The sequence below is a fragment of the Coptis chinensis genome, chromosome 3 (assembly GCF_015680905.1).
Source record: "Coptis chinensis isolate HL-2020 chromosome 3, ASM1568090v1, whole genome shotgun sequence".
In the NCBI taxonomy this organism is placed as follows: domain Eukaryota; kingdom Viridiplantae; phylum Streptophyta; class Magnoliopsida; order Ranunculales; family Ranunculaceae; genus Coptis; species Coptis chinensis.
Window position 1 is genome coordinate 60,241,633 of NC_141458.1, and position 17,845 is coordinate 60,259,477.

The 17,845-nt window shown below is 35.7% G+C and overlaps 1 protein-coding gene and 1 pseudogene across 7 annotated transcripts in view; one reads left to right on the forward strand and one right to left on the reverse strand.

Annotated features, from left to right (window-relative positions):
- Positions 1-17,845, reverse strand: part of LOC147510252 (RNA-dependent RNA polymerase 6-like) — a 39,356-nt pseudogene that overhangs the window by 20,559 nt on the left and 952 nt on the right. Inside the window, exon 2 of the transcript XR_015218775.1 lies at positions 3,367-4,721. The product of XR_015218775.1 is annotated as an RNA-dependent RNA polymerase 6-like (transcript). The remainder of the gene's footprint in view (positions 1-3,366; positions 4,722-17,845) is intronic.
- LOC147510253 (eukaryotic translation initiation factor 2 subunit beta-like) lies at positions 7,824-17,535 on the forward strand. 6 transcript variants are annotated; one of them, XM_086602269.1, is made up of 9 exons: positions 7,824-8,315; positions 8,537-8,907; positions 9,527-9,853; positions 9,963-10,074; positions 12,681-12,789; positions 12,981-13,090; positions 13,187-13,382; positions 13,711-13,849; positions 14,755-14,997. In XM_086602269.1, the coding sequence occupies exons 7-9, from the start codon at positions 13,196-13,198 to the stop codon at positions 14,834-14,836; spliced, it is 408 nt and encodes a 135-aa protein (XP_086458395.1). In that variant the 5' UTR covers positions 7,824-8,315; positions 8,537-8,907; positions 9,527-9,853; positions 9,963-10,074; positions 12,681-12,789; positions 12,981-13,090; positions 13,187-13,195; the 3' UTR covers positions 14,837-14,997. The 6 variants fall into 6 exon arrangements, 5 of the variants coding, with proteins under 5 accessions (XP_086458395.1, XP_086458392.1, XP_086458393.1 ...); XM_086602266.1 differs by adding an exon at positions 17,480-17,535 and having other exon boundaries at positions 12,681-13,382; positions 14,755-14,848; XM_086602267.1 differs by lacking the exon at positions 12,681-12,789.

The following is a 17,845-nucleotide window of genomic DNA, read 5'->3' on the forward strand; positions in this document are numbered from 1 at the left end:
ACAATTGGACTATGAACATTGATTGTTCATAGTACGTACAATATGGACTATGAACACTCACTATTCATAGTCCAATTGTGATATGAACAAAAAATATTCATAGCTCATGACTGTGGTATGAACAAAGAAAGATTAATTTGAGATACCCCCTTGTTTTGCAGTGAGAGGAGTGATTTTTCCCGATAATAATATCATCTTTATTTTTGTTTTGGTCAACGGTTGAGATTAGATCATCTAATTTATTTTAGATCGACGGTCGAGATTAGATCTAACCATTTTGGTAGTCTTCCACACGTGCACAACTTATACATTGTCGTATATAAACTTTCTCTGTTATATAGTGTTGTACATAGCTTATACAGTGAGGTATGAACATTGATTGTTCATACCCCAAATAGGTATGAACAATGAATGTTCATATGAACAATGAGTGTTCATAGCTCATATTAGGGTATGAACATTGATTGTTCATACCCCAAATAAGAGAGGGTACAATGGTCATTTGACTTTCTATTCACAAAAAAAAAAAAAAAAAAAAAAATAAATCCACCGAACTTTGAGGGGCCCCCCAGTTTCTTTGGGGCTTCAATGTTCCTCCTAATTGGATTGAACAAAATCCATACTTCTCAAAATTTAACCAAAACTTCATAGTTGGGTGTGTGGCAAAACTTCATAGTAATTGGCAATTAATTGTTTTATCTTTGGTTAAACGTAACAATTTGCAAGAGCAGCAGGTTGCGACAATGATAAAATATATGTTGATTCAGTTGAAACTTTGACTGACTCAAAATTGTTGCACCAAAGTGAACAAATTAAGATTTCCAGACAACAAGCAAGGAAATAATAGATTATAAAATCTTCAAACACATAAGAACAAAACTCTTTTCTATTAACTGTGAACTGAAATTTGCAGAAACACCCCATACATCAAAACCTTATACTAAGAAAACAACACCCCTTCAAAAGCTCATAAAGCTAATGTTTGCCCTCTCTACAATTGCCTTTGTTAGCAACAGTAGACATAATGGACTTGTTACAGTTCCTTCTTCGCAGGTGCTAGATACTAGATTGAAGTCTTGGATATCCATGTGTTTTGCAATTGCATATACTGATATACCACACAAACAATTAATCGAACATCTTGTGCACACAGACGACAACCACCTCACTGATGTGTTTTTGTTCAATGTAAATCAAGCCAACCCATACTTTATCAAAGAACAAAGATGCAAGGAAATTTCAGTGTGACTCGTGTGTGTGTTTTTTATTATTATTTTTTTGTGCTTGAAATTTTGTGAGCCTCTTTAATGGAAGAGCAACAGTTCAACAAGTTAAAGGAGAGACGGAGAGAGAATAAAAGGGAATCAGTCCTATTTCTTTTGTTAGCTGTTATAAATGGAACTGAAGTTACTTTTCTACCCCTGGCCATTTCCTTTGTTAAATGGGTGTAAGATCTGGTTGTTGGATGAGGTAGAATCTAATAGAAGTGGGGAGCATTTAAGATAGGAAGCCGCCAAGGTAGCCCCACACACACACACACACACACACACACACACACACACACACACACACACATATATATATATATATATATATATATATATATATATATATATATATAAAAGGACCTTAAATAAGGACCAAATCTAAAACACCTACAATTTCACCTACAAAATTATTTAAACCCTAATCTTTTGTGCATATGATCTACTAACTATAAAGAACATCTCTACAAAAATTCAACTCGTTTAATATCCTCTAACTTAGATAAAATTGTTTTCCACTTTTGAATATATATATAAAGGTTTAGAAATGTCTAGTTTTTGCAACCATCTTTTGCCAGTGTTAAAAATTGTCAAACGAGTTGAATTTTTGTAGAGATGTTTTTTATAATTAGTAGATCATATGCACAAAAGATTAGGGTTTAAATCATTTTGTAGGTGAAGTTGTGGGTGTTTTAGATTTGGTACTTATTTAAGGTCATTTTAGGAGCCGGGCTGTATATATCAAATCGATATATATATATATTTTATTTTATTTTTTTCAATTTATTTGATGGACTCTTGGTTAAAAATCGAGTATTTTATCGATTCTCGGATAGAGATTGATTATTTTAGATTGTTTGAGAGCTAACGTTTCGCATAATTGCATCAGTTGGTATCAGAGCTCTACTAGAAGTTCATTCCAATTACTTGTCACCTTTTCTTCGTCTCTGCCTTTTCTGACTTTCGCCAGCTCTTTCTTCTCCTGCACTTTGCAATTTGTGAGTTGGCACCATCCAAAAAGGTTGAATCTAATGACTAAATTTTTTTGAACAAGGTAGTGTAACTGTTATAGACCCATCTTCCATTTCAAATTTGTACAAGCTTGTATATTCTTCACGAGTGAAATATATACAGCTACCTTTCACACCTAAGTCAGTTGCAGACACTAAGTAATGTACCAAAACTAGGACCTAACAAGAAGATCCGGTAGCCAAGGTTTTCTAATTTCTCCTAACCCATTCTAGATAAATCCAACTTAAAAACATCTACTCTCTAAATTCAGTTTGTTGTCCCCAAGTGAAGCAACCAAACTCTAAAGATCTCTCCACAAGATTAAACATAGTAAGTCGTATATGCGAGATAATCTGGTAAAGAAAATTCACATCTCTCCACTTTAGGTACCCGTATTGAAGCAGGAGTATCATGCATATCAATGGCAACCAACCCACTGGTGAAAAATATGTATGCCTTTTCATCATAACTGGTAATAGTAACAGTACCATATGGTACGACTTTGCGATTATTCTCTCTCCACACCAACTTTCTCTCTATCTATTTGTTATCACCAATGCGAAAATATATAATTGATTTCTTCACACTGCTAACAAGCAGTACAACTGATGTAGTTATGCATAACTGCTAATGAGTTCTTTTCATAAAGCTATGCAAGTTAGTCAATATCGTGGCTAAGTTCGAGGACGACTTCAGTCTGTTTTGTTGTTCATCTTCTGTCTTTGTGCTAGTAACATTCGAGGATGAATGTCCTCCAAGGCGGGGAGAATGATAGGGAATAAAGAGGCGCACACCCTTGGTTTGGCCTATCAGAGGGGGGGCATGCCTTTAAACTATTTTTAGTCAGGTCTTTTATTTTCCAAGGGTTTTAATCGGTGGACTTTAAGGGTCTTTCAGTCATTGTTTGTTTAAGTGTTTGGACGCCTATTTAAGGTTATGCTAGGGTTTGTAAAAGACACTTCTTGTTTATATTCAATTTATTTGATCGACGACTCTTGGTTAAAGATAGACTTTTATCGATTCACGGTTAGAGATTGATTATTTTAGATTGTTTGAGAGCTAACGCTTCGCATAACTGCATTAGGAGGACAACATACCTCTTAGATGAGGCTCAATTTGCGGCATGAAGCCAACACTTAACATCATTGTTGTTATATTACCTTGCTCAACGCATGTTGATGTAAGAACTTCAAAAGCTATATCAGAGTTCTCTACCATTTGATCTAGCTTACAAACCATTGAATCTTGCATTTGTGATAATATTCCATCTAGAACGCCCAAGGCAGATAGCAGAGTTACTATTTGCCGATTTAGGACCCCCGGCTGGAACCTAGTCCATGATACAACTTCGAGGATATAGTGTTCAGAAGGGAATTTCTTCATGCTTCTTCTCAGGGAGAGGTGGATTCCATTATGTGTTCCAGGCTAACAGGCAATGACCCTTTGCAACCAGCAAATCTGATTTGATAAGTAGAAGGGGGATATACATTTAGTTGAAGCTTATCTGAAACTGCCATTGCAAGGTCTAGTGTTAGCATGCCAATCCCATCATAAAAGACATATTCATTTCTCTCAATGTTAGGAAGCTTTAAATTAACCTCATTCGTTGGAACATCAAGTGTGGCGTACATAGACGAAAAGCACAACCCCATTCGTCATCCGTGCAACACATTTTGCTACATTTCTTTCAGTGAACTCCCCCATCCATTCTTTTATATCACTTACTGTAATGTTCTTGTCCTCTGCAAAGAACCAGGCTGACCGGTCTCTCAATTGATTACAGGAAAAGGCTAGAAAGGAATACTTCTGACCGCACAAATGAAATCCCTTTGTCAAAATGGTTGCCACCCTATTAAATACTCAGGTTTTTTTGAGTAAATGGGTTTTTTGTGATATCTTTCTCAATGGGGGAAACATAATAGTTGAGAACATGAGAATTAAGTTGTTGCATGCCTTCATCCATGAAGGTAACTCTTACGAACCTATCTGCAACTTCTTTATATTCCTTGAGAACCCTATTAGAAAGTTCTATCTCTGGTGGAAGACAGTAGGCTTTGGTTGGGATTATTACCAATCTCCTCACTTCAACATAATAGGTTGACCTTGAAGAGCTTGTGAGAAGTTTAGGGTTACTATAAAGCCACTCTTGGACAAGTTTCAAACCCTTGTAAGCATCAGAGACTAGACGTCTATAAGAACAAATGTGGCTCAGTGCTGCAATGTTCACCTCCCTTTTCTGGCTTCGAAGTAACTAAAAAAACTCGTTGGACAACTGATGGGGAATGATAATACCTTTATGAATCACAACATTGACTAAGAACATTGTATCAAAGTTTATTCCTTCCTTGCAAGGAACAGAGAAGAAAATGTTTGAGAAGGGCTCACCATAGCCAGGTTCTTCTTGGATCCCCAGTTTCTGCTTAAGACATGTTAGAAAAATGGATTCGCACAAATCCATTAAGATATGAATGAGTAATTTGTCTCCCAAGTTACCCCACTTGAGATGAAATGGGTTTCACTTGAAATAGTATGTAAAGAGAGAAAAACCTTTTCGAAATGGTGCACTCGTTCGAAACAGTGTATTATGCCGAAAAGGTGCGACCTTTCAAAATAGGCACTGGTTCGAAACAATGCTTTATGTCGAAATGGTGTGTCCTTTCGAAACATATGACTTTTCAAAGAGGTGCCTAAGTTTTCAAAGAGTCACTGTGCTGTTTTGAAAAGGTATTTCTCACCTATAAATAGTGGATGAATTTGGAGAGAAAGACACACCAGATCACACATTTCTGATATTTCTCTTCTCCCTCTGTTCTTAGTCAAATACTATGTTGTGTTCATTGATTCTATAAAATTGAAGTGCTAGCTTTCTATAGAAGGAAATCCATTCTATCTTGGGAGACAGTTTCCCATCAACCTTCAAGCACCGTGAGGGGAAAAATATGTCTTAAGAACATAGTGTATCTACACTAGGCTCAAATTTAATCATTGGTAAATTAAGTTTATTTGTTGAACTAAAAGGTTTGTTTGTTTCAAGAAGTCCATTCCAAGAATGACTTGAAAATGGTCTAAGCGAGCTACCATCAGGTCTACCTTTCTTTGCTAGTTGAAGGCAAACAAGGTGGTGGTAATGCCACACTTGGGGGGGATTATGATCCAAGATTCTGAGAATCATTGCTTCATTCTAGATGTTAGGAATGGCGGGTGCTAAAAGAGTTTTAAAAGTATTTTATTATTTGTAAGATGTATGTGTTTTACTATTGCGCCAAAGAGTGCTAATAAAGAATATTGCTTAAGATATTGTTCTGTAAGCATATATATGTAAACAAAATTGAGGTCTTAGAAGTGTTTCGACAGTATATGAGTGATATGTGATATTCTTTAACAAGATGCCTCACTCGAAAAATATACATCTAAATAGTTTTCCAATTTATTGACTTTGTCATTAGAAATTGGAAAAATGTGGGGGATTGTGTATCTCCATGAATTAATCAATTCAAAATTGGAAATTGTTGGAGCATTACTCAAAAGGCATCAAATGTGGTGTTTTACTCAAGAAGAGATGCATAAATTTCAAGGAAATCCTCAAAGCAAACGTGCATAGCAAGGTCCACTATGGAATCATAATTCATAGTGTTGGATAAGGCTAGAGAAGAAGCTGATCGAGTGACTTCAAAATTTCTTAGAAAATGTTCCAAATTGGGCTAAACCTGTGCCAGCAGCGTGTATACACTGTGACAGCCAATCTGCTATTAGTAGAGCACAGAGTAGCATGTATAACAGAATGTCTCGACACATCCATCGTAGACATAACACTGTTAGACAATTGCTCTCAAATAGAGTTATCTCAATCGACTATATAAGGTCAAAAAATAACATTGTGGATCCGCTTACAAAGGGTTTAACAAGAGAGCAAGTGGAAAAATTATCAAGGGGAATGGGCTTAAAGCCTTTGAGATAATTAACCAAGAGTCTTCATAATGGAAAAACCAACCTAGCTAAAGATCCCAAGATCTAGGTTCAATGGGACAACTGAATTATGTCTGTGACTCAGTGAGCACTGAAGAGTAATACTATATTCTAACCCATTCCTATATAAGACAGTGCATATCTGTCGTGAGACCCAGGATAAGTCAAGCTTTTAATGATTTACTATATCTTGGAAAGTTATATTATCCAAGTGGAGTATTGCAGGATACTCTTTATAGAAATCACCTATGTTAGTGCGAAGTGGGGCCGCTTCTATGAGAATTTTAAATGCAAATGTCTCAAAAGCACTATCGGAAATCAAGAAGTGTTCAAGGCCAAAATGAACACAAACATGAGAACCAACATTATTCAAAAAGGTACTGCGTGAAGATGATTGTCTAGGTTTATACAAGTGATTGACAGTTCAAGGACATTAATTGAAGTCTATTAATCGTTCAATTAATCCGATCGTCTTTCACTAAGGCAAGTTCAAGGCCTCCCATGCTACTTGATCTGATGCGGTATCTTTTCATTTGTAAAAGAACAAAAATCCGATATTTATGATAGAAGAAGCCAAATCTTCATTCATGTGGGGGATTGTTAGAAAAATGGATTTGCACAAATCAATTGAGATATGAATGAGTAATTTGTCTCCCAAGTTATCCCACTTGAAATGAAATGGGTTTCATTTGAAACAATATGTAAAGAGAGAAAAACCTTTTCGAAAGGGTGCATTGGTTCGAAACAGTGCATTATGTCGAAATACGCACTGGTTCGAAACAGTGCTTTATGCCGAAAAGGTGCGACCTTTTGAAATAGGCACTGGTTCGAAACAATGCTTGATGCCAAAATGGTACGTCCTTTCAAAACATGTGACTTTTCAAAAAGGTGCCTAACTTTTCAAAGTGTCACTGTGATGTTTCGAAAATGCATTTCTCACCTATAAATAGTGGATAAATTTGGAGAGAAAGACACACCAGATCACACATTTCTGATCTTTCTCTTCTCCCTCTATTCTTAGTCAAATACTATGTTGTGTTCACTGATTCTATAGAATTGAAATGCTAGCTTTCTATAGAAGGAAATCCGTTCTATCTTGGGAGATAGTTTCCCATCAACCTTCAAGCACCGTGAGGGAAAAAATGTGTCTTAAGGACATAGTGTATCTACACTAGGCTCGGATTTAACTAAGAAGTACAAGACACTTACATGACAAAAAGTTTGTATTGTTTGGTAATTGATAAAGAGTAAGTACAATTAAGTTGTATATACCTAACAACTTAAGGCAGATTTCTTCTTTGGTAAATTAAGTTCATTCGTTGAACTAAATGTTTGTTCATGATATATTTTTTATATAAATTTGATTTTCTTGTTTACTTAACAATAAGTATATTTTTAGAATAAGTTTCCTACAAGACATAAGACATTCATATGGAATTCTACATCAAAGACTATTAATACTGAGTAGCCCCTTTTTACTCTAAACTGGACACGTCGGATTTCAAAAAAATTCGGCTGGAAAAAAAAGTAAATCTGCGCCCTTTTCTCCCCTATTCAATTGTTCGGTTGTTACTAGAGAAACAAAATAAAATAAAAAAAACTCTCGACAGGAACAGAAAACCAAAAACTGTCCCTTTCAAAATTGTTCGCCAGAAATAATAACCCAAAAATAGAAACAAAACCCCTCATTTTCCTTGAATCTCCCTCTTCAAATTCCTCTCACTTAATCCAGTGAGGCAAAATAATTCCTAATAAAAAAATGGTTTTGAAGAAAGAAGGTGAAACAGTGAATGGGTAATTTCGTTTTCTCATGATCTCGACAAACAGACCTTGAAGAATGGACATGGAAGCTCAACGGTCCGTTTATCCGCGGCTTAACCGTAGAGGGAAATGTTCACAAGTTGTTAGAGTTGAAGAAAAAGAAGAAGAATGAAAGTGGGGTGTTTTTTTCGAAGAGTTCTAAGGATGGGTTTTCTACTGTGGAAGATAAAAAGGGTTTAGAAGTGGGAGTGGGGGAAAGTAATAAGGAGGAGGAGATTGGAAATGGCCGGGTACATTTAAATTCTCAATTAGGTATCTTTTGTTTTATTCATTTTTTGATATTGTGAATTTCATAGTGGGCATTTTTCTTTTTACTGTCACATTAAAAAGATTGAGAATCACTGTTAGAAATCAATCATAGAGAAGATTACATCTTTAAAAATAGATTAGTGCACAGTGAGGACTGATCAACAAAGTAATATCTGTAAGAATGCATATGTAATCATTTAGTGGATTTTTTTTTATTACTGTAGTTGGACCAGAGAACAAAGCAGTTGTGGGCTCAAGTATTAATGAAGTAAATGGTAGAGAAGAAGAAAAAGAAGATATTAAAGGAGAAGAGAAATCTCCGACCAGAGTTACATGGAGCATTGTTTTTGTTACTTCTGAAGCAGTGTCATATTCAAAAACAGGAGGTTTGGGAGATGTTTGTGGTTCTTTGCCTATTGCGGTTGCTGCCCGTGGCCAAAGGGTGATGGTAGTGTCTCCAAGATATGTGAATGGTGGTCCTTTGGATAAAAATTGTGCCGCTGCAATTGATCTCAATTGTCGCATCTAGATACCTTGCTTCGATGGACTGCATGAGGCGTCATTCTTCCATGAATATAGGGCAGGTGTTGATTGGGTATGCAAATTTTATGTTCATCACATTTTCATTATGTTATGAAATGAAAGGTAAAAACACTTGCTTTATGGTCGATATGTATTGTGCAGTTTCAAATGTTTAAGTAAGTTGTATGGTGAATGGCAGAGGTTTTAAATGCTTTCTTATCTCCTTTTGGACGAATGTCGCCAAATTATCCAATGAAGATTATTTGGAAGAAGGGTTTTATACGTTTGTTTGGCCTTGTATGGATGCTACTCTTTCTCACCGTGTTATTGTTTCATGTTTGGTCTTGCCAATCTTCTATTAGTTTCTTTTCATGTATGTTTAAAACTATATCGTTCTACCCTTTCGTTGTTTTGTTGATTGTTCGATTGTGGTTTGAGAGTATGATCAGAAGAGTAATGCGTGCTTCAGCATTTTTAGCATTTCCCTAAGTAATAATTCTCTATCTAAAACCTCCTCCCCAAACCTTTTTGGTGTGTGCAACAATATGTAATAAAGATAGCAAGGTAATTGTGATGTTGGATACAATGGGGCAGTTACCAAAACCACAACATCGTAAGTATTTGGAGGTACATGCCTTTTATAATCTTTAAATTGCAATTCTAAGTTAATATTCTGATATTTTTGCAACTAGGTTGTGCAATTCCTGTACTGGATGATCCAGACTCTGTAACTATTCCAAAGAGTAGAACTCCGGATAAAATTGTTGAAAATCTCAGTTCCATTTTCTGGAGGTTTTGTAAAGAATAACTCAGTTCCACTTTTTGGAGGGTACCAGATTTGGACTCAGCGAGATAATAGTTTTAAATTAAACTCGATAATGAAGGTAAACGAAACTTTATTGGAGCTGTTTATTTTAAATCTCCGTGTTGTTAATGGACAAACACTTGGTGGTGATGAGTCTGATAATACATTTGGCTTGGATAACAAACATGTTGGAGCAAGAATTCTCCTCTCTAAGGTCCAAATGCCGATTTTTTTTTTATATATTAATTAAATATTTCATTCAATAATTTAGTTTTAACTTTGAATTATTTGTTACTAACTTACTAAAGCATTGCACTTTTCAGGTATTTTTGGTTCAAAAGGTGCAATCTCTTCATGATTACAAAGGGCATGCAAACACTTTCATTTGTTTTCTCTTTTGTGGGGCCTCATTTTCCCAAGTCCAATACACTCCAGGTCCTCTTTCTTTCTATAAGAGTTAGTACATTTACAATGAGAATTACTCATATCTAAATTTTGTTTGCCTTTTTTTTTTTATCATTTGAGTCCTTTGTTGATTTTCTGAGTCTTTTTTTTTATGTCATATATACAATTTCAATTCAAGGCTTGGATTATTTTTGAGTGTATTTGTACCATTGTCATATTGTTGTATAAGCTATCAATGTACCAAATCATTAGCTAATCAATGCACTTATCACAAAATCGAAGATTGCCGATGTTGTATTGATTTCCATGCCACCGTTACCATTGCCTTAATTGGGAGAGAAAGGATTCAGGTACACAATTGATTAAATCCCTACTTTCTTCACCTTTAACTTTGGTTGTTAAATTAGACCCCTCAATTGATTTTGTTAATTGTTTTTCTTTGATTATTTGAAACCACCCTTAAACAGTTAAAAGGAGAATCATTTGGTACTATAATTAAAATCTTACATCATCTTCCATCGTCTTGGATTAATCTAGCATTAGCAGCACATTATAGACTGAGTATGATTATTTTCTTTTTTGATATTGAAGAATTGTCAAGAATTGTGGACTTGGCTGGACTAATGCGACAAATGAACTATTAGGCTGACTTGGTTGGTCAAACGTATCTAAGTTTGGCCATTAGAAATTGCACAGTGACGGTGTTCATATATTTTATTTTTGTTTTAGATTTATTTCCATTGATTAGCATATTTGAAGGTATGCAATTTGTGATTTTAAATTTATAATGTGGCTGTTTATGGAAGCCTTCAAATTAAGACAAGGCTAAATGTGATTGTTCCGATGTTGTGACTTCGGTAGACGAGTTATAACTAGGGAATAATATTAATTGGAGTACATGCTAATATGTTATGCTTTTTTTAGGGTGCAATGCTCACAACCAATACTAAAAAGTGGTGGGTTGTAATTTCTAGATAGAAGAGAGCATCAAAGATTAAAATAATATAAAATAATGCAAACACGAGGAAGGGCAAAGTTTCATTAATAACAAAACTCTTCAATTCCCTCTTTTTCTTCTTTATTTTCTTCTTCTAAAAAAAAGTAATCTTTCTTCTCCAAAAATGGAGGTTGATCCCAAAAGTAAATAAATAATTTATGAAGAATAATGGAGGTTTGCAAGTAGAACGCAACAAACATTCCAAGTTAAGATTTTTTCTTTCCTTTTATCTCTTTCTGATTATTCAATTAGTTGGATTTATAATAGATTTGTTTTTTATTTGTTCGGTGACTGTTTGTAATTGAATCCGCTTTTAAATGATTTCATATTATTGTCCAAAGCAGCTGATTCTTTCATTGTTTAGTATAAGTCATTATATACACTTTTAATTGCTATGCAGTTAGTTTATACTTCAGATGTTGGTTTGTAAACCAACCATAGAGAGTAAGTGGCATAGTGAAGGAGGTATGGCCACATATCGTTTGTGAGAGGGTTCAATGGACCCCTCCAATGGTCTTGACCACTAAGTTGCCTCTAATATATTGCTATGCTAGCTGCATTCTGCTATGTTCCGTTCTTCAGTTAATGTTGGGAGGTAGTCATATTATTTGTACGGTAACTAAGGTAACTAAGCGAGAAAATACAATTTCGTAATTGGAGTTTTCTCCTTAAACCAACTCATACTTATATTGTGCATATATTAATTTCAATATTGAATTTCAAAACTTTGAAAACAATAAGAGATATCTGACATTGTATAAATATAATGGAAGTCAACTACTAAAAGTAATAATGTATAGCTCCTCCTTCGTCCACATTAGTTATTCCATCTTAGGAGTAGGGATCACAAGACAGACTAAAGAGTAGCACCTCTAGACAGAGCTAGCCACAGAGAGCAGGTTTTTCCTCAATGTAGAGGCCTTATGATTTCCCTGGGTATAACTATGAATGCAATTAAAGACATGGGTTTTGAGACTATGACTCAGGTAACTCTTAAAAATTCTTTTTCGCTGTTTTCTAGATAGGTGCTTACTATGTAATTTAGAAATAAATTATCTTTGTGTAGAGATTTATCTAGAATGAGTGTAGTTTGATGAAATAAGAACACTAAGCATTGGATTACAATCGAAACTTGCTATGTGAAATTAATAAGATTCAATACTTAAGCAACCTTAGTATGAATAGACTTGAACTAGGGGAAAAGAGAAGAAGATTTGAAAAAGAGCGAGGGACAAAGTTCTCTAAAAAATCAGAGGGTGGAGGGCAAATCGAGGTCCTCTCACAAGCTGGAAGATCAATTTTAGTCCAAGCAGTTGCTCAAGCAATGCCTATGTATGTCATGTCTACTTAAGTTTTGCCTAACAAGATATGTTTTGGAAATGAGGATATCTATTTGGCTTTAGCAATATATATGTATTACTTATTTAATTTCACAGTTTTTGGCTTCTGGAGATTCATTTGAAAGATTGGTGTTGTTGTGCTTCAGTTTAATCTTGGATGTATATTCCTAAATAGTTTAATAAGAGCAGTACCATAGTATTACGAAATAGCTATAACACTTTTCTCTGTAGCTACTTCCTGGTATTAAGAAACAAAATTATTAGAATTTGATATTAAGAATTGAATCTTAAATGTATAGAATTAGAGACACTCAGTTCCAGCTCATCAAAGTCGTCCAGCTCAGCTCAACATCAGTAGCCATAGAGTTACTCAACACAACTCAAGAAATAGATAAATGATCAAGAGAAGTACGAAAATCCTACTTCACTTTTCATTTGCGTAAATTCACTTTTCATTTGCCCAAGTATTTTTTTTGTTGAAGTTTGGTATTCTTAAAAGATGAACTCTGTTTTTCAATTATCAGTTTCAATTTTGCTTGATGTTGTGGGTTAATATATAATGTTAATAAGAGTATATGATACACGTATCTCTGCCACAGTTATTACTACAAGGAGAGGCTGATGTTGTAAATGATCCGTCAGCAGAAGTACAATGGTGGCTACTACAACATTTGTCTATCTAACATAGAAAAAGGCCAAATCCGCAAAGGTTGGTGATATAGTCCAGCAAGTGCTATCCAAGAAGACAATTTCTAGATCATTATCAACTTGTAGTGAATAAGATCGATATTCGTCTTAAGTTCAGCCAACAGAGATGGTGGGTGATTCCGGTCCTTTAGAGGTAAGTAGCAGCTATAAGAGGAATTTAGGCTTTAGCCAAAGAGGGACAGCGCGAGTGAATGAGGATCAAAGTCAAGAAAAATTGCGTAATAGAGAATCATTGGCTTCTTCATCAGAGTACTCTAAGGCATCATATGGAAGCTTCCCTACTTATGAGAAATGTAAGTACAGCGAAACAATGTATTTTCTGTCGTGAGCATCTATTTTTCTTTTTTAGTAACAATTCACAGTGCACTTTCCAACCAATCAGATCATCTAATATCAAATTCTATAATGTGATATGATTATGCTTTGGTGGAACTGATCGAAACAATAGAATATGAAAAGGTTCACACACAGTATGTAAAGATTTGATGATTTGATCTTTTGTTTATAAAGTGGCTTTAATTTTGTTTTAACATCCTCAGTTTACAACTATTCTTTTTTTAATTTTGTTAGTGATTTTGTTTTAAAGTGGCTTTAATTTTGAAATTTTCTGTCAGCTTCTAGGCAGAGTATTCAACATCCTGCGTGAGAATAATCCAGAGCTTGCAAGAGATAGACGTAGGACGGTGATGAGGCCTCCCCTAGTACTTCGTGAAGGCACCAAAAAGACGGTGTTTGTGAATTTTATGGATCTATGCAAGACGTAGGTTGAATTGAACTTTCATTGGATTTTGATTTATCATTCCGTTTGTCAGTTTGGTCACGCACTTCAGTTCACTACACACTGATTCCGTTAGTAATGTGTGTATGAATTGTTATTGTATCAGTAGATCGTGTGGCTTATAGTGATATGTGTATGCCCCACATGGCCACATCATGTTACAAAAAATGTTAGTGACCCATCTGATGGATAGACTTCGCATACAAAGTCTATTGAATTAAGTGGTCTTAGGTGGCGCCTGGAATTATTTTAGAACGTGGAAGAAATTGCAGCCATTAGGTTGGATTGTAAACCAGTTTGTACACTTAGACACTTAGTTCTTATCGAATGATTGCCCATTTCATAATTTGCAGACACATTGTGCTCAAGTAACTTAAAATTGGAAATCCGTTATGTGGTGCATGAGCACTGGAAGAAAGGATTAAAGGAATTATACCAGGGAAAAGGTGATATTGGCATCTTGACCTATAAACAGCCAAACTGAGAAGCTTTATCATCTCCCCCCTCTTGAAACTGATGTCTGTTGTCACATGGAATACATGTTTTACCATGAAAGAAATAAGAATACTAGACCTTTTTTTTGTAGTAATTTGGAAAGCTTGGGTTAAACCAGTTCCATGACAGTTTCTGTTTTGAACTTTGCTGCTTATTGTGGGTATATTATATTTACATCTTATTGTTATGTCTTTCCTATGAAGTACACACACCCACCACCAACAAAAAGAAAAATAAATAAATAATGCGTTAATATGATAAATGCTCTCTCTATGTGAATCTACAGTTTACTATTTTATATATGCTGACGAGCATGTGTCTCATTATGTTTCTTGAATTATTAAGTTGTGCCATTTTATCTTCTACAACTTACACTTTCTTTTAATATTCAGGATGCATAGTCAGCCAGAGTATGTCATGATTTTTTTGCCAGCTGAAATGGGAACAAGTGGATCTCTTGATGGTCAACAGTGACTATAAATCAAGGTATTTGTTACTGCCGGACCCCAATTTGTATTGTGCGGACTCAAAAAAAAAAAACAATTATTATAAGTATGTCATTGGTTTCAAAAAATTAAAAAAAAAAACAATTATTACAAATATGCCATTGATTCCCAAAAAATTGAATTCGAAACCCCAAACTTAAGCGACATTTGGAGTCGTTTGGATTAAGTCCCAAACGACTTGGCCACACCGTTTGGGACTTAGTCCAAACGACCCGGCCAGATCGTTTGGACTAAGTCCCAAACGACTTGGCCACACCGTTTGGGAATTAGTCCAAACGACCCGATCACACCGGTTAAGAGCCCAAAAAACATAATTTTGAATTTTTTTTCAAAGTTCAAATCCCAAACGACATGGCCAAACCGTTTGGATTGAGTCCAAAACAATGTGGCCATGTCGTTTGGGATTTAGACTTATAAAAAAAAATGGCCACACCGTTTGGACTTAGAAAAATCCCCAACGATATGGCCATACCGTTTGGACTAAGTCTCCAACGATATGGTCACACCGTTTGGACTTAGTTCAAAACGATGTGGCCATGTCGTTTGGGATTTAAACTTTGAAAAAAAATTCAAAAAATTTTTTGGGCTTTGGGTGTCTTGACTAAGTCTCAAACGGGTGTGCCAAGTCGTTTGGGACTTAAGTCGTTTGGACTAAGTTCAAAACGGTGTAAGTTTGGGACTTTACAGGTGTCGTTTGGACTAAGTCCCAAACGGTGTGGCCAAGTCGTTTGGGACTTAGAGCATCTCTAGGTGGTGGTAGCATACTCTTCATATTTGAAGAATGCTACCACAGAAACTGGTCCCAAATTTCGACCAACTCTAGGTGGTCGCAAATTTCGACCGCAAATTTGATTGTAGGGGCCACCACACGCCGCCATTAATATCGGGCGCGCCCGATCTCTGGAATGTCGCGCCATTGAATCATTGTCGCTAGCCATCTTAATAATGGGCGTGTGGTCTAATTCCAAAACAACCCACGCGACATTATTAAGTGGCGCGCAACCATTCCAAAAGTAACCCACGCGACATTAGGAGTGGCTGGCGACGACAGCTGGCGGCGTGGCGCAGTGGTGCCGGGTCAAAAAAAAAAAGTGGGGCGACATTTGCAATGGTAATGGCGACGACATTACTAATGTCGCCCGCGATCCGTATCCAAATTGCCAAATTTTATATAACAAAAATACGAACAAACAGGTGATGCGACCACAAATACTACCACCTAGAGATGGAATTTCGGCAAATTCCGACGCATTCTTTCAAATTTGAAGGATGCGACCAAATATAAAGCCACCTAGAGATGCTCTTAGTCCAAACGACCTAGCCGGGTCGTTTAAGTTTGGGGTTTCGAATTCAATTTTTTGGGAATTAATGACATACTTGTAATAATTTTTATTTTTTATTTTTTGAAACTAATGACATATTTGTAATAATTGTTTTTTTTGTGGGAGTCCGCCCAACACAAATTAGGGTCCGACAGTAATAGGACCCTAAATCAAATATAATATTTATGGGAACAGAATTTAAAAAAATATCTTTTGTTCAAGGGATTGGTGTTTTAGCGGATGCTATGTTGTTTTGATTGTGTTTGGTTTACCAATCAAATATTTATATCAAATATTAGAATACTAAAATAAATAATGCAGACATAGTGAGGGGCAAAGTTTGTCATTAATATAGTCTTCATTATCAGTTAATCCATTACTATATCATTGTAACCAGCTCTATTTGTGCACTTGCTCCACATTTGTCCAAAATGACTAAGAGTTGAACCATGGTTCACATAGGTTATGTGCAACAATCTTTTAATCATTACTTTTGTTGAAATTAGTAAGGAGTTTTGAGTTAGAATGTCATACTTGCGTAACACTGAAGAAAAATGTCTAATACATAACACTAATACATAGCACGAAAGCTTTATGTGTACGTGTCGGCTGCTAAAGTGTTTTTACTGCAAAACCTCCCAAATTCGCTTCTATTCTCAACAAAACCCTTCCTTAAACCTACCAACCTAAAAAAGAAATAGCAAAAGACTCTTCATCAAAATCCCACCCAATGAATTCTATATATATTTTTAAATCCTCTCAATTTTTCTTTGTCATCAAAATACAAATAAATTATTACATACAAAGGCGAGAACGGAAAGAGTTGAATTCTCTTTTCTCTTCCATTAGGGCATCTCCAATGAGGGGTGTAAAATTACACCTCCACCTAGGCTCCACGTAGGTGCCATTAGGATTTTACATCTCTAATTGTATAGTATTGTATAGCTCATAAATATCTACACTCTATACTCTCCAATGGAAGACTGTAAAAAAAATAGATTTTAAACTCGGACGTCACTCCAAGTGACGTCCCTCTTTAATTTAAACTGGGACGTCACTTGGAGTGACGTCCGAGTTAAAAAATAAAGCTTCAAACGTGTGTTGAAGTGACGTCCGGGCTTTTTATTAACTAATAGTGAGAGGGGGAATTTCCCACCCTCTCTATTAGCTAATACACTATTACCTACGGTTTAGCACCCCCATTGGAGAGAGTTTTTTTATATTTGGGATGTAAAATTTCTACTCTATACGGTTTACACCCCTCATTGGAGATGCCCTTATTACTACAGTTGGTGGACTCTCTCCCTCTTTTCTCTCTCACACATCAAGCCTTCAAAACCAACCAGGTATACTTCTCTCTCCCACTATAAGATCTATCTCATCATTTCATCACTTCAATTTCTAATCAACTTATTGTTTTTTGTAGTGAGTAGAATAAGTGGTGGTGATGGGGGTGCCTGAACTACGTAGTGGAGTACGTAAAGGTCGTGCTCAAATTCTAGATCAATAGCTACGTAAGCAGTCCAAAGGTCGAGGAGGGGCAGGGGCCGGGGCTTGGGCCGTTGCGACGAAGAATAAGGAGCCATCAAGTTTGCATGGTAATGTTGTATTGCATTTGTTAATAATTTGATAAAAGTAAAAACAATTCATGATGA

Bases quoted from the DNA above. Each gene is read 5' to 3' on its own strand.
- LOC147510253 (XM_086602266.1), top strand. From the start codon at position 13,196: ATGGTGGGTGATTCCGGTCCTTTAGAGGTAAGTAGCAGCTATAAGAGG. The intron at 13,383-13,710 runs GTAAGTACAGCG...GTCAGCTTCTAG, and splicing joins CTTCCCTACTTATGAGAAAT to GCAGAGTATTCAACATCCTG. The intron at 13,850-14,754 runs GTAGGTTGAATT...TTTAATATTCAG, and splicing joins TTTATGGATCTATGCAAGAC to GATGCATAGTCAGCCAGAGT.